The 17,804-nt window shown below is 41.2% G+C and overlaps 1 protein-coding gene across 1 annotated transcript in view; it reads right to left on the reverse strand.

Moving 5' to 3' along the window:
- Positions 1-402: 402 nt before the first annotated feature.
- LOC137616306 (allantoinase-like) overlaps positions 403-17,804 on the reverse strand; it is a 56,930-nt gene continuing 39,528 nt past the window's right edge. Inside the window, exons 9-12 of the mRNA XM_068345952.1 lie at positions 16,850-16,988; positions 15,003-15,175; positions 5,378-5,410; positions 403-678 (exon numbers count right to left, since the gene is read on the reverse strand). Coding sequence (XP_068202053.1) covers positions 526-678; positions 5,378-5,410; positions 15,003-15,175; positions 16,850-16,988 — 498 coding nt within the window. The 3' untranslated portion in view covers positions 403-525. The remainder of the gene's footprint in view (positions 679-5,377; positions 5,411-15,002; positions 15,176-16,849; positions 16,989-17,804) is intronic.

Consider the following 17,804-nt stretch of genomic DNA (forward strand, 5'->3'; position numbering starts at 1 on the left):
TATCTGTATTACTTAACTTATTATCTAAAGAACCCATAACAGAATAAGTTAGTTTACATCTTAATTTTTATGTCCAGTTTAATCCATTCTTCCTTGTCTAAGGCACTTTCAGAAATCGGAAAGGTGAACCAATGTTATTTCTACCGGCAATAGATCCACATAAGAAACTTTATGTATCCATTTGCAATAACAGTTGTTGTTTTTAAAACTCATCTTGTAGTTTTTCCTTATTTCCTTTCCTCACTGGGCTATTTTCCCTGTTGGAGCCCTTGGGCTTATAGTATCCTGCTTTTCCAACCAGGGTTGTTGCTTGGCAATTATTAATGATAATATTAATAATAATAATGATAATAATAATAATAATAAAAATAATAAGTAGGAAACCTTTTAAAACACTACATATCAATTTATAATACTTTATTCCCAAGTCCTTACAAAACACATTCATAAAACAAACATTTCTTAATATATTTTCTGAGCATTTACTTTCAACAGGAGAGAATCTTCGAGTTAGTCGCTTCTGACCTAAAGTCTGGCTGATACGCTGGAGTTGGACGCAAATACAAACTTGCCCTGAGGTCGGGATGACGAGAATTTCCCTTCGTCAAAGATAACCTTACCGCCGAGAATAGTCTTGTGAACTTTGCCTTTCAGAGTTTTGCCTAGGTATGGTGTTACCTGTAAAATAAATGGAAATTTTTAGAAGCCTGTAACATAAAGTTTTAATGCTTAAATGTAACTTTATTTCCATCTTTTAATACTGGCAATATTTAGGGTGATTATTTGTTTGGCATGTACTGATTACCCATATTAAGCCATTGAGTATTCTACCAAGTCGTTCGGTCTGAATATTTTCAATGTTAGAGTAGGTGAATCACTAGCATAATGTCAAGAAGACCACCTTCCTTCACATCTGGACACATCCCATCAATTTCCTGTTTAATAAAGATGAGAGCTTTTACTTTTCCTTAAAGCACACCCTGATTTCTCTTAGTTGCATCATTACTACGCTTCTAGAAGTTGAATTCTCTGCCAGACCTCTGCTCAGACAGCTTCTAAAATGTTTACAACGCTCCTAAAAGGATCAAATTACTGGCTACACCACCACTTGCACTTACTTTACAGCTTCTACAACGTTTACAACGCTTCAATCGGTAGAATATGATCATCATCTCCTCCCACGCCTATTGATGCAAAAGGCCTCAGTTAGATTTCGCCAGTTGTCTCTATCTTGAGCTTTTAAATCAATATTTCTCCATTCGTCAATTCCAACTTCACACTTCATAGTCCTCAGCCATGTAGGTCTGTGTCTTCCAACTCTTCTAGTGCCTTGAGGAGTCCAGTTGAAAGTCTAGTGAACTAATCTCTCTTGGGGAGTGCAAAGATCATGCCCGAACCATCTCCATCTACCCCTCACCATGATCTCATCCACATTTGGAACTCGAGTAATCTCTCTTATAGTTTCCTTTCTAATCGTGTCTTGCCATTTAACTCCCAACATTCTTCTGAGAGCTTTGTTCTCAAATCTACAAATTCTGTTGAATATTGTTTCATTGTCATACCACGAATCAATTCCATACAGTAACACTGATCTCACTAAACTGATACTGTATATAGCCTGATTTGCATGTGTAATTTCAGGCGATTTGTTTTCCAAATTTTATTTAACCTAGCCATTGTCTGATTTGCTTTTTTCAATCTTTCATTAAACTCCAATTCTAAAGACCCTGTATTAGAGATCATAGTACCTAAATATTTAAATGATTCGACCTCATTAATCCTTTCTCCTTCCAAAGATATTTCATCTTCCATTGCACATTCCGTTCTCATCATCTCTGTCTTTCTTCTATTCAGCTTGAGCCCAGCTTCCTGTAATATTTCATGCATTCTGGTAAGCAAGTATAGCAAATCCTGTGGTGTTCTGCTAATAAGGACAGCGCCATCAGCATACTCTAGGTCTGCTAAATTACTATTACCAATCCACTCCAATCCTTCTCCACCATCTCTGACTGTTCTATGCATTACAAAATCCATGAGGAGGATAACCAACATAGGTCACAACACATTTCCTTGGAGTACTCCACTGTTCACTGGAAATTCCTTTGATAGGACTCCACTAACATTAACTTTGCACTTGATATGCTCATGAACAGACTTAATCAAATTTACATATTTATGAGGAACTCCATAATAATGCAGGACTCTCCACAAATTTGGCCGGTGCACACTATCAAAGGCTTTTTCATAGTCCACAAATGCCACCAACAGTGGATTTCTGTATTCTACACATTGCTGTACAACAGGTCTTAAAATGAAAATTTGGTCAGTACAGCTGCTACCTTTTCTAAATCCCGCTTGTTCCTCTTTCAGTTTTTCATCAATCTTTCTCTCTAGCCTCTTTAGAATAAGCAAACAAAATATTTTCATCACAACTGAGAGTGGGGCTGAGACAGGGATGTGTGATGTCGCCGTGGTTGTTCAACTTGTATGTTGATGGAGTGGTGAGAGAGGTGAATGCTCGAGTGCTTGGACGAGGATTAAAACTGGTAGACGAGAATGACTATGAATGGGAGGTAAATCAGTTGTTGTTTGCAGATGATACTGTACTGGTTGCAGACACAGAAGAGAAGCTTGACCGACTAGTGACAGAATTTGGAAGGGTGTGTGAGAGAAGGAAGTTGAGAGTTAATGTGGGTAAGAGTAAGGTTATGAGATGTACGAGAAGGGAAGGTGGTGCAAGGTTGAATGTCATGTTGAATGGAGAGTTACTTGAGGAGGTGGATCAGTTTAAGTACTTGGGGTCTATTGTTGCAGCAAATGGTGGAGTGGAAGCAGATGTACGTCAGAGAGTGAATGAAGGTTGCAAAGTGTTGGGGGCAGTTAAGGGAGTAGTAAAAAATAGAGGGTTGGGCATGAATGTAAAGAGAGTTCTATGAGAAAGTGATTGTACCAACTGTGATGTATGGATCGGAGTTGTGGGGAATGAAAGTGATGGAGAGACAGAAATTGAATGTGTTTGAGATGAAGTGTCTAAGGAGTATGGCTGGTGTATCTCGAGTAGATAGGGTTAGGAACGAAGTGGTGAGGGAGAGAACGGGTGTAAGAAATGAGTTTGCGGCTAAAGTGGATATGAATGTGTTGAGGTGGTTTGGCCATGTTGAGAGAATGGAAAATGGTTGTCTGCTAAAGAAGGTGATGAATGCAAGAGTTGATGGGAGAAGTACAAGAGGAAGGCCAAGGTTTGGGTGGATGGATGGTGTGAAGAAAGCTCTGGGTGATAGGAGGATAGATGTGAGAGAGGCAAGAGAGCGTGCTAGAAATAGGAATGAATGGCGAGCGATTGTGACGCAGTTCCAGTAGGCCCTGCTGCTTCCTCCGGTGCCTTAGATGACCGCGGAGGTAGCAGCAGTAGGGGAGTCAGCATTATGAAGCTTCATCTGTGGTGGAAATGTGGGAGGTTGGGCTGTGGCACCCTAGCAGTACCAGCTGAACTCGGTTGAGTCCCTGATTAGGCTGAAGGAACATAGAGAGTAGAGGTCCCCTTTTTGTTTTGTTTCATTGTTGGTGTCGGCTACCCTCCAAAATTGGGGGAAGTGCCTTGGTATATGGATGGACAACTGACGTAAGTGTTAGTCCTCTTTAATTATTGAAAACAGTCAGATATCCTTTTTTGCCATTTTCACCAACACTCCTAGCTCCCATTCATAAGGTTTTGTCTCTCCATGCCACATTTTACAAAATAATCTTGTAAGTAATCTGGGAGTCACTTCATTTTCAGCCAATATCATCTCATCCACCGTATCCAGGGGCTTTCCATCTCTTGAGGTTTTTTAAGAATAGCTTCGACTTCAAACAAACTGAATTCATTCATGGGCACATCAAGGTCTTCATCAACATCAGGTATATCAATAAAATTATTCCTTCATGTCTCCTATTCATGACCTCACTAAAGTGTTCCATCCAACGTTGCCTGTCTTCATCCTCTGTTGTTATAACAGATCCATCTCTCTTTTTGATAGGTATATGCTTCTTCTTCTTTACCCCAGTAGCGATTTCATTATTAATTCTATGAGCAATTCTTACATCTGAGCCAGTCCCTTACTGAAAACTAGAATTTTATTTACGAAAGTCGATACTTATGAAGTATTCCATTGTCTAAAGACGTCTGGAATACTGTTCCATTCCTCCCCTCACCCTTGGCACACATACTGTACAGTGCATTCCAGTGTCCCCCTGGCAGGAGAAAGACTTACCAAAACCCGTTACAGACATTACATAACAATTTATTCATATTGAAAATAATGTTTCTCGATGAGCTTAATCAATTAGTTTAGGGGATTCTGGTGTTCCTTTGAGCTAGTATTAATTTTAAAGACTAAAAGCTCCTAATTAACAATTTATATATCTACCTTCGGTATGATAGAAAGTAGAACAGTGTGCGTTTATGAAAAGTTAAAAGGTAACGCTCACATATGATGAAAGTATAGTTGTAATAAACTTTACTTTTGAAGAGAAAGGACGAATATTTCTACATGAATTACTCGATAAAGGATATCTGTGAACACAGCTGGTGGTAATGGGCAATAGCCTGTAAAGTGGTTACCTTTCGTCAACATATTTGTTTTACAAAAGCTATTGTAATCTTGTTTATATGGTAACCTCACTCATATTTATAGTATTTTTCATAGGAACTAGTAATTTCTTTCGTTCAGAGCAGTAATTATCAACATTACTATGCGTAATTTCTCTGATATTTAGAAAAAGTAGCACAGGATCACACTTCTTGCTTCTTTTTCAACGTTCATGCACAAATCGTCTTGGATAATTTACAATAATTCATGTTTACATCATCCTTTACATTCGTATAGAGGGAAATATATGCTGATACTACATACACAAGCGCACACGCACACACACACATATATATACATACATATATATATATATATATATATATATATATATATATATATATATATATATGCCTACATATGTAGACATATAAATATATATATATATATATATATGTATGTATATACAGTATATATATACAGTATATATATATATATGTGTATGTATACATACATATATATAAATATAAATATATATATATATATATATATATATATATATATATATATATATGTATATATATATATATATATATATATACACGTATATACTGTGTATATATATATATATATATATATATATATATATATATATATGTATACATATATATATTATCTATGTATATATATATATATATATATAGAGAGAGAGAGAGAGAGAGAGAGAGAGAGAGAGAGAGAGAGAGAGAGAGAGAGAGAGAGAGAGAGAGAGAGAGAGAGAGAGAGAGAGCGAATGAAGCGCTTACCTTATTTTTGTGGTATATCATGGACTCATCAATCTGTAAAAGACAAGGTTTGAGATATGAATAACCATAACAAAAATTGAAACTGTAACCATTAAAATTTACGTAGTTCTCTGAAGCAAATATGTCTTGGAGAACTATATTTGTAAATCTTAGACAAACTTTACAGAAAATAAAAGAGAAATGTTGTTAACTAGGTCATTATTTTTTGGAAACTATAGCCTAAGTGGACGTATTTACTCTGCAAAATTATAAAGAAGAGAAAAGTCAAGAAGATTAAAATGTATTTTTAGAGTTTCACTTAGAATTAAAGACCACAACGCAATGAAAGGCAGCTTTTAAAAGAAAATCACACAAAATAACATCTTTAAAATAGCAACATACAAACTTGTTTCTGAAGAAATATATTATTTATTAAAAGGGAAGAGATTCACCAGCCCAATGAGTCGACCTCGACTCTTAAAGAGCTAGTCAGAAGAAATATAAAACGGATTTTGAGCGAAGCGAAAAATCTATTTTTGGGTGAGATGGCCATGTCGTCCTGATGGAAGTTCCTATAGGGTAGCTTCCTAGGGTATATTACAACTACGGCGATATTCCCAGAGAATTTACCTTAAGGTACCAGAATTCTAACTCCTGGAGCGAGTATCCCTCGTGAAAGGGATATCGCGACATATCAGAGGACGTATTCTAGACACGCCACATGGCAATCTACATCCTGGACAGAGATTTCGTCTCGTAGGAGGTGATTGGCGAGATACGAATTCGGGAAAGAAAAAGGGGAGCCGCTCCCAAGGCTTCCCTATCCTCCGATTCGTATGCGTGCCTGGCACCAATCCTGGCGCCATCTGTATTCCTTGTAGCGTACACGAGGTGCTACAGATACTGTATGTAGGGAGGGGTCCTACAGCCCTTTCTTAGAAAGGCAAGGGCGGGTCCATCAGGACAACATGGCCATCTCACCCAAAAATAGATTTTTCGCTTCGCTCAAAATCCGTTTTTTGGGCTCAAGCCATGTCGTCCTGATGGAAGTGTACCAGAGCATTACTGTATCTGTGGATTCTCAGAACGTGCCGTACTCCCCGGAGGTAATTTTTTTTCTCCCCGGTCGACTAGACCTAGAGACCTAAGATGTTACCGTTATACATCTTTTCAACTAACTATAAACTATGTTAGAGCTTCCTGCCCCCTACAGGGAAGAGTCCTACTAGACTCTGGAAAAGTCTCGAAGAGTACATATACCTATGTATGAATACCAGGCAAGCTAATATAGTGGTCTCGCCCTATATTAAGTAAAGCATAGTTTGTATAGAACCACTGCGTCAATATATATTGACCAGTAATCCGCACAATACTTGTATTGGACAAAGGTTTATATCCGCATAGGAAGAAACTAATAAAACCGCCCTCGTCCCTTTATGGGACGGAGTCCTCCCATTAGGGGACTACATAAACCAATGCAACATAGCTTGCATAACAGAACAATTCTACCAGAATTATCCCAGATAAGATACATAGAATTAAATGCTCAATTATACCAATAAATTGACACAGGTGAAAGAGACGCAAGGTTCTCAAGAACAAGTTTATTGACAGACAATAAACAGACAGGTTAACAACAAATATATATATATATATAAAAGAGGATAACCCAAAACTTTAAGCATAAGTATGATAGTAAACAGAACTTGCTTATCTGAAAGAAAAACCATTAAACGCCACTTTAATAAGATACCGAGGTATCAAGTCATAAAAGTCTGTATTACAAATCAATCACATTAGCGTTAGAAACGCTCGGCACACATGTCTGTACTTATGCTAGGTTCACCTTTAAAAGAAGGAACAGTCTATGTAGGCACTTGGTGCCCTCATTTAGTTTGTAGTACAGTATGTACCTACACACTCACCCTGGACTTAATCGTCCCAATTAAGACCACTGTTCCTCGCAGAGTTAAACAGTAGGGTTAACTACACGACCCACTGCTACCACAGATCTCTTAAGTTCCTCTACTTGCTTCGCATAGTGGCGAAAGAACACCCTGGAAGACTTCCAGCCCGTGTATGAACGGAGATGTTCAAAATCCATACAATTAAAGAAATTTAGGGATGAGGCAACTTTCCTCGGATCGTGACCTGCGGGTGTACTGTCAGGATCTGCTCTGCAAATAAAATATGTGATTTTCGCTCTGAGTTGATTCAGAGATAAATTTGAGCCTGATGTTTCTCCCCTGAATAGTTGACCACCCTTGAAGTCTGAAGTTCTACGAAGATAGACCTTTAGGCATTCTACTGGACATAGAGATGCATCTTCTTTCAGAGGGCAGATTCTCCAGGGACCCCACCTGTTGGTGGGTAACTCATTCTTGGCGAGAAACGTAGGATCCGGAAACAGGTTCAGATCCCCCCATCCAGGAACTGAACACGACCTTCCTCTCTCGAGAGGGCTACGATCTCACTAACCCTGGCCCCGGACGCGAGTGCAAATAGGAAAATAACTTTTTGCGTCAAATCCTTTAACGCACATTCTTCATTGCTCAACAGGGAGGCGAAATGAAGAACTTTGTCTAAAGACCATGAGATGGGCTTTGGAGGTGCTGAAGGTCTGAGCCTAGCGCAGGCTTTCGGAACTTTATTAAAGATCTCGTTACCTAGGTCGATCTGGAAGGCAAATAAAATGGGTCTCATCAAAGCAGATTTACACACTGAAATCGTGTTAGCTGCCAACCCTTGGCCATGGAGGTGGATGAAGAAAGATAAGCAGAAGTCTGTTGAGATCTCCTGCGGATTCTTTGCCTTTACAAAGGCCACCCATTTTCTCCAAGATGACTCATATTGCCTTCTAGTCGATTTGCACTTATATTCCTCTAGGAAGTCTATGCTGGCTTTCGAAATCCCGAAACGCTTTCTCACCGCAAGGGCGAGAAAATCATGAGCTGCAGGGTCCGGGTTTTCTGTAATGAAGCGCAGACAGTCGACTTCTGGACTCGCTGGGTCAGAACTGGATGTGGTAGCGGCACAAACTTCATCTGTAGTTCCAACGCCAAGGGGAACCACATACTGTTCAGCCACTTGTGGGCCACTATTGCCGCTACCCCCTTGAAGGATCTCAGTTTGTTGAGGACCCTCAACAGAAGGTTGTGAGGAGGGAACAGATAAATCCTGGACCATCTGTTCCAGTCGAGGGACATCGCGTCCACTGCTTCCGCTAAGGGGTCCTCGTACGGGGACACGTACAGGGGCAACTTCTTGTTGTCTTTCGTCGCAAAGAGGTCTATCTGCAGTTCTGGGACTTGATTCAGAATGAAGGAGAATGATCCTGCGTCTAAGGACCATTCCGACTCTATCGGTGTGAACCTGGATAGAGCGTCCGCCGTCACATTGCAGACTCCTTGAAGGTGAACTGCCGACAGGTACCACTTCTTCTTTTCCGCCAATCGGAAAATGGCTAACATCACTTGGTTGAGAGGTGGTGACCTCGACCCTTGTCGATTCAAGCATCTCACAACCACCTCGCTGTCCATCACCAATCTTATGTGGATCGAGTGACGCGGGGAGACTTTCTTTAAGGTAAGGAGCACTGCCATAGCTTCTAGAAAGTTTATATGAAAGGTCCTGAATAGCTTGGACCAAGTCCCCTGGACTTTTTTCCGATGAGAGTGACCTCCCCATCCCTCCTTTGAGGCGTCTGAGTGAATCGTCATCGACGGGGGAGGTGGCTGAAGAAGAACCGACTTCTTTAGATGTCTGGCTTGGGACCAAGGCCTGAGAAGAGTACGTAGCCGAGGCGGCACTGGTCTTCTCAGATCTCTTCGCGCGTTTGATGCATACCTTCTCCAAACTCCGGTTGCATCCTTTAGCTGTGCTCTTAGCACTGGGTCTGTCACTGAAGCAAACTGGAGAGAGCCTAGTACCCTCTCCTGTTCGCGTCTTGATATCCTTTCGGAATCTAGAAGTCTCTTGACAGAGCCCGCTATCTCCTTCCTTTTCTTCGTCGGGATGGAGAAACTGTGTGACAAAAGGTCCCAGTGGATTCCCAGCCACTGGAACTTTTGGGATGGAGAAAGTCGAGACTTTTTTCTGTTGATCTTGAAGCCTAGGTACTCTAGGAACTGGATCACCTGACTGGAAGCTTGCAAGCATTCGGTCTCGGATGCTGCCCACACCAGCCAGTCGTCCAGGTAGGCTACTACCTGAATTCCCTTTAGGCGTAATTGTTTGAAAGCTGCGCTCGCAAGCTTCGTGAAAATCCTTGGGGCTATGTTTAGCCCGAATGGCATGGCTCTGAAGGCGTATAGTCTCCGTTGTAGCCTGAACCCTAGGTAGGGGGATAGTCGACGGCTGATTGGAATGTGCCAATAGGCGTCTGACAAGTCTATAGAGACTGAGTATGCCCTCTTGGGCAGTAAGGTCCTTATGTGTTGCAGTGTTAGCATCTTGAATTTGCAATTCACTATGAACTTGTTGAGTGGCGACAAGTCCAGAATGACTCTGAGCTTTTCCGAGTCTTTCTTGGGAATACAAAACAGCCTCCCTTGGAATTTGATGGACTTCATCTTTCGGATCACCTTTTTCTCCAACAGTTCTTGAACGTACTCCTCCAGAACGGGGGTGGAGTGTTGGAAAAACCGAAGGCATGGGGGTGGAGTGCTGTACCAGCTCCAGCCCAGTCCATTCTTGAGTAGGCTTTGGGCCCAGGGATCGAAGGTCCAGCGATCCCAAAATTTCATCAGTCTCCCTCCTACCGGTATCGTTTCACTTGGACTGCCGTCCTGAGGTCTTGCCTCCCTGACCACGACCACCTCTGAATACCCTTCCCCTTGAGGGGCGCCTAGACGAGCCTCTGGCTGCTCCTCTAGGTTTTGCACGAAAGGAAGAAGACTGTCCTTCGAACATTGGGGTGAATGTGGTTGACTGACCTGGCACAGCCTGGGGTACCCACTGAAAAGTGGTCGGGGTTTGTGCCACCATCTGGGGCACTGGAGGCAATGGCAATTGCAGTTGCTGTTGCTGTCTAAAAGGCTTGGCTGGCCGAGACGGTAGCCTAGTCCTCATATTCTTCCTCTTTGGTTGAGGACCCTCATCCGGGGAAGACTTTCTTTTGATAGCCAGGCCCCACTTCTGGAGAAGGTTTCTATTCTCCACGGCGGCCTTATCAACAACTTCTTTGACTACATCGGTAGGGAAAAGGTCTTTTCCCCAAATGTTGGAGGAGATTAACTTCCTTGGTTCGTGTCTCACCGTAGCCCTGGTGAACACGAACTCCCTGCAAGCTCTCCTTGCCTTGACGAAGCTATAAAGGTCCTTCGTCACTGTGGCTAGGTGAGACTTAGCCACTACCATGAACATTTCATGGACCTTGGGGTCACTTGCCATCGTCTCAAGAGTAGTCTGATGAGACATTGAGGCAGCCAGTCTTTCTTTTGTCTCGAACTCTCTTCGTAAAAGAGAGTCGGACAGCTTGGGGAGGTCCTCGCCGAATTGCCGTCCGGCAATATCACCCTCCAACTTTCCCACTGAGAATGTCAGATGGACATCCTTCCAGTCTTTGTGGTCCATAGGCAGGGCCAGCGACAAGGGTTTACACTCCTCCAGGGAGGGACAAGGCTTGCCGGCCTCGACTGCCTTTAGGACAGCCGCAAACCCTTTCTGTAAAAAGGGGAAGGCTCTAGCAGGAGAGGACACAAAAGAAGGGAGCTTCTTGCTCAATGCAGCTACCTTCGAGTTAGAGAAGCCCCTCTCTTTCATCGAGGATGAAAGTAGGGCTTGAGCCTTAGCGTGGTCCATAATTATGACCTCCTTCGGCTCTGTCTCCTCCCTTGAAGCTGGTTCTTTTCTCAGCCGGACATAGCAGTCCGGATATGATGCCTTGCTGGGCCAGAATTCCACCTCCTCTAGGGGAACTGAACCCAGCTTATCCGAGATGACGATCTTTCCAGTCGTCATCGGCATGTGCTCAGCATACCTCCATGGGTTAGCATCTGAGCATAAGGGAAGGTCTTTCACATTGAGCCTTTTCCGGGGCCCACGTGATTCTGCCAGGGACTGCATACGCAGTTCCATAGCAGCCGCCTTCTCCTGATTCTCCTTCTGCATTTGTTGGATCATTCCAACAATCGAAGAGAGGGCCTGTCCCAGTTCTACTGGGAGACCGGCCGATGTTGAGGGGATAGGCTCCGGAATCTGAACCGGAGTAGCCGACACCTCGTCGACCTCATCCTCTACGACATCCGGGGTTTGAACTTCATCCTGACCTTCTGCCAGGAGGTCTTGTTCCAAACGTTCGTCCAGGTCAGACATCCTGTCATCTAACTGGATGTCTTGCATCGCGACTGCGACTTCCACGTCCACCTGGACTTGATCTTGAGGGATCTCCTCTTGAGGCTGGGGAATCACTGCATCAGCTGATGCCTGGGGAAAAAGATACGCCTTCATCTTCTCACTTGGAAGATAAGGGCCAGAGGTGTTCTTCTTGAAGCCCCTTACCCAAGTACGAAGCTTCTCCCTTGCTATATCCCTTGATTCCGCCGTTCTAGGGGAATCAAAAGCCTCAGTAATCAGGTTAGTGCATACAGTACATACCTGAGGGTCCCAATACTGGAGATCATCCTTGGAGACAGCGCATGCTGCGTGTCCCCTACAACACTCATGTCCGCAGAGGTTCTTGCTGCGGACGTTGCAGAAAACATTTCCGCACTTCGGAGGGTCCTCCTGTAAAGAGAAGAAATTTCCATGAGTATCAAGTGAACTATGTATCACTGGATATGCATAGTATAGCATAACAATTCATAAAGGAAAAAAACACACACTTGTGTTTCCCTCACAACCCATTGTTGCAGCCTTCCAGATAATAAAATCAAAATGGTTTATCTCTTCTAGAGTAACCAATGCAAGGTTTCCAGAGGAAACAGGTGGAGCTCACACCTAAGCAATGATTTTAAAATCCTGGATAATAGACAGGAAAGAACTCAGCTTCCTATCTGAGGGCAACAGCAAAGGGATGTGCAAGAAAACACAATAGTGTTAGAAGACACAGTGCTGTACCAAAACCCTTACCATAGTTTTCTTCTTACTGTATATGTTATACTGAAGAATACTAGTACAGTATAGGGGGATGTGTGCCGGCCTGCCTTTGCCGGCCGGCACACACCACAACTAGCTTTAAAGTATACTACTTAACAGCTATAGGGCGGCAGCACTCTGGTTCAAATGCCTGTGCCGGTCGGCAGCAACTGCCGGCCGGTAACAGCCAATGTTGGCCGGCAATGGCTGCCGGCCAGCAACTACACAAGGTAGTACCCAGCTGCCGGCCACACTCTTGGTGACCGGCAGACAAGGGCTGACATAAGCTGGCCGGCAAAGGTACAAGACCGATGCCAGCCGGCAGCAAAAGAACCAGAGGACTACACCTGCCCGGCTGCCGGCCTCATAGGCCGGCAGCCGGGTCAGGTACAGCACTAGAAGAAAAATAGAATGGATGCCGGGATAAGAGTGTACACAACCTCCAAGCCCGGCAACCGAAAGAGTGCATATAAGGAAGGGGAGAAACTAATTCAGGCTTCCTGACCAATGCCGTCTGGCTCTACAGGCAGGCATGGATGAGGGACCAAGAGAGGTCCGGGCAGCACTCGAAAACATAAGACCCTTGCCGGCCAGCAGCTCTGCCGGCCGGCAAGGGGCTGAGTCAATTCCACATCCTAACCTATACTAGGTCCAGATGTAGAACGACGTACAGTACAGTAATGGCTCGGCCATTACGAAGAAAGAGGGGGAAGGGACAAGAGGGTCCTGCCAACCTTGCTTTAGTGACAGATCACCCGCAGCCAAGAAACTTATCTTAGCCTAAGGGAGATCTAAGGGGGAAGGCCAGCAATACTTGCCAGCTCCCAGAGCACCAAAGCAAGGAAGGCGTTGCTACTCCCAGGGAAAGAACTTATCCTCCCCCGAGAACAGCAACAAGGACTAGTCTGGTAGATCACAAAAGAAGGAATCATATCCACAGAAACCTTCGGTAGTGACCTAAGGGAGCTAAGCTCCCTTTGTCTGTGTTAGGTCAGCGAGGGGGACTCAGCCCCAAGCCAGACAACACAGACTCAGACTAAAAAACTCTGTTGTTCTGTCCCTCTTGAACCATACTACAGGAACAGGAAGGTACAGTAACACCCCAGTATAGTTTTATCGAAAATAAATTCGGAAAAAACCACTTAGGGATAAGCCTAAGGCTTAAACAGAGGGAAAGGGATTGCATACCTTCTCCGAAGAAAAGAAAGCAACCGGGGAGTATGATAAAGTATACTAAGGCTCCATAAGCAACTAGCCTAGGCACCAAGAGAATCGATTACCTAAATCACCGAAACTCACTCGTATACTATCTTGGAAATATTCCACACAGTCTAAAATGTATAAAATATAGCCTAAAGCTTCAATAAAATTTTAATTACACTCGGAAAAACCATAATCATGCATGAAGTACTAGGACCAAACGACTAGGCTACATGGCCTAGCGTAGGCCAGAATGGCGAATACTTCGCCAAATAATACTAAGCACGAAAGGAAATCCTATGTAATGCTAAATAGCTAAAATTTATTAAAGCAAAACAACCAGGAATGTCGCTCTGACTAACTAATTTATACCTAGCGAGCGACAGCGTCCAAGACGCCTCTGGTAGGCCACGGCTCTTGTATCAAAGATTAATCCTATTAATCACTCAAAATTTTACCAAGAGCCTACATTTATACATAAAAGACACTATACTCAACTTATCAGAGGCCGACGAAGACGGAGAAGCCATGAAAGGTAGAATAAATCCAAGATTTGCGAGAAAAACAGGAAAAAACACCGAGTTGTTAAGCTACGCAAAAAGGAATACAGATGGCGCCAGGATTGGCGCCAGGCACGCATACGAATCGGAGGATAGGGAAGCCTTGGGAGCGGCTCCCCTTTTTCTTTCCCGAATTCGTATCTCGCCAATCACCTCCTACGAGACGAAATCTCTGTCCAGGATGTAGATTGCCATGTGGCGTGTCTAGAATACGTCCTCTGATATGTCGCGATATCCCTTTCACGAGGGATACTCGCTCCAGGAGTTAGAATTCTGGTACCTTAAGGTAAATTCTCTGGGAATATCGCCGTAGTTGTAATATACCCTAGGAAGCTACCCTATAGGAACTTCCATCAGGACGACATGGCTTGAGCCCAAAAATGTATATTATTAGTTTCAATACATTCTGTACCTGTAATCTAGTGAAGTTTTGAAGTGTTTTCTGACTGTATCTCATGAATCATATAATTGATTGTTGTTCTGTTTCTTTGTCAGCCCTAGTCTGATAACTTTAAATTCGTAATTGTTTTTGCACTTCTACAGATGCAAAAATATGTTTCGTGTTTCAAAGTTCAATAACTAAAGAGCCCACTCCAAATTAAGATAATTTTCTAATAAAAAATTTAGATAATCAAAATACAATGTATTTTTACGAAGAAACCAAAGGTGAAATAATTGTAACAAAATAAACATGCCTAAAACATATCTCTCAGCAAAAAAGAACATGCCTAAAACATATCTCTAAGTAAAACTAAACCACAAAATGGGTTAAAGGAATGCCTATCAAAATCACTCGAGGAAGTCAATACCGTAAACGATTCCTGAGGATCCCAAACGACGAAGTCCGCGTCGTAACCAACTTCAAGGGACGCTTTCTTCTGCAGAAGAGACGCCTGAGAGGCCGGACCAACGCACATGTATTTTACCACATCCTGAAGGGTGAATCCTCTCCTGCTCCCCTCGCTCCAGAATAAGGAAAGTCCTGGAAGGAAAAACATTGGTATTACCGAGCAGAGTATTAATATATATATATATATATATATATATATATATATATATATATATATATATATATATATATATATATATATGCATGTGTGTACATATACATACATGCACAACACACACACACACACACACATATATATATATATATATATATATATATAATATGTATATACATATATATATATATATATATATATATATATATATATATACAGTATATATATCTACATACATACATACATAATACAAACATACATACATACATATATATATATATATATATATATATATATATATATATATATATATATCTACATACATACATACATAATACAAACATACATACATACATATATATATATATATATATATATATATATATATATATATATATACATACATATATATAAATATAATTTATATATATACATATATACATATACATATATATATATATATATAATATATATATATATATATATATATATATATATATATATATATATATATATATAATTTTGATGTCTATGATACAGATATATCTCAAGTCCTTGTTATTTACAGTAATATAAATATTCTTTTGAAATTAAACATCATAAGGCGTTCGTGTCATGCACTCTGACTAAATTTGGGCTTGTTGCCCATGCAAATTTGAATAACAATTTCCGGGGTTTACAATATTTACATTTCTGGTTTAAGAATTTGATAAAACGGTAGTTTCAAAAGATTTTCAATATATCTATGTATTTCCCTTCTAGCAGGACCTCTTACGATTAGGTCTCTTATTATTATTATTATTATTATTATTATTATTATTATTATCCCATTATCATTATTATTATTATTATTATTATCATTATTATTATTATTATCATTATTATTATTATCATTATTATCATTATTATTATTATTATTATCACAATCATTATCCCATTATTATTATTATTATTATTATTATTATTATTATTATTATTATTATTATTATTATTATTATTATTGTTGTTGTTGTTTTTGCTACAACCCTAGTTGGAACATCAGGATGCTATAAGCCCAATGGCTCCAAAAGGGAAAAATATACTTTTTTCCTATGAATTAATCATGTTACAAACTAACGATAATTACATAATGGCTAACTAGGATAATATGTGTACTGCATAATGATAGAAGTAAATGCTAATATAAAAGGACAAGCAAGCTTTGTAAAAACAAATAGATCAAGGACATTAAGATTAAAAAAAAAGTGATACAAGAAAAGTATTCTGAGAACGCACACCTCCGCCACGGCAGCTTATTTCTCGAAACCAGCTCGCCTTTCCCTGAATCAATTTAGACCGTAGGCGTATTTGAAGTCTGTGTGACAACCATGTGCGAGCTTGCGGTTAAGGTTAGATTTAATTTGGTCGACCTTTTTCTCGACCTTGACCTTGACCTTGACCTTGACGTTTGACGTAGGACTCTCAAAATTGATTCACTTCCACGTCTCAACATAACAATTAATCCATGAATGGTTCCCTATTCTATGAGTAAAATTGGTACCATGAAGTTGTTCACAAACAAACAGAAAAATGGACAAACAGGGTTGAAAACATAACCTCCTCCCATCTTCGTTGGCGGAGGTAAATATGGACAGATAGAGAACAATTCATACCGAACTGGACAGAGGCAATGCCGCCCCAAGCCGCCATGAAGTCCATCTTTCCAGGCAACTTCAAGTCAGGGGTGCAAGGCGAATGGTCACTCACGACTTGCTGGATAGTGCCATCTCTCACAGCTTCCCAGAGCATCTCCTGGAAAGGGTAAAGATTCAACTGTTAACAAGTATTTTCCAGGTTCCTCATAACACAATTTAATGTTTAAATTCCGCTCATGAATGGTAGAGGCAAGGGACAGTGACATTTCCTTAGCAAGCAGGACAATTCCCTAGAGGCTGACCAATTAGAGTTTTCTTGCTTCAGGGTACACTCGGGCACACTATTCTATATTATTTCTCTTCCTCTTGTTATTGTGAAGTTTTTATAGTTTATATATGAAAGATTCATTTTAATGATGTCATTCTTGAACATCTCTTGTAGTTTATTTCCTTATTTCCTTTCCTCACTGGGCTATTTTTCCTGTTGGAGCTCTTCGGCTGCTTCTCCAACTAGGGTTGTAGCTTAGCAAGTAATAATAATAATAATTATATACAATGATCAGCACCCAAGCTGGGACCAGGGAGGGCCAGGCAATGGATGCCGATAACGCAGCAGATAGACCTTTGGGCTCCCCCAAAACTCCCATCCCTATATCACAAGGAAGGTGAGGTTGCATCAACCAAAGGAACTAACAAGTTTGAGCGGGACTGGAACCCCAATCTGGCATTCACCAGTCAGGGACGTTACCACATAGGCCACTACAACCTAGAATAATTCTTTGCTTTCTCTGCGTACTTATTTGTAATAATTAATGACCTCTACTGTTAAGTCTGGATTTTATATTTTCAAAATTCAAAATATTCTTCTCTCTGACATAATTCTCATTAGCTACTCCCAACAATCACAACTCCGTCCGCTACAAAACGATCATACAAAAGGACGTTTCATACTTATGCTGCAAAAGATACATCA

Source organism: Palaemon carinicauda, chromosome 22 (assembly GCF_036898095.1).
Source record: "Palaemon carinicauda isolate YSFRI2023 chromosome 22, ASM3689809v2, whole genome shotgun sequence".
In the NCBI taxonomy this organism is placed as follows: Eukaryota; Metazoa; Arthropoda; class Malacostraca; order Decapoda; family Palaemonidae; genus Palaemon; species Palaemon carinicauda.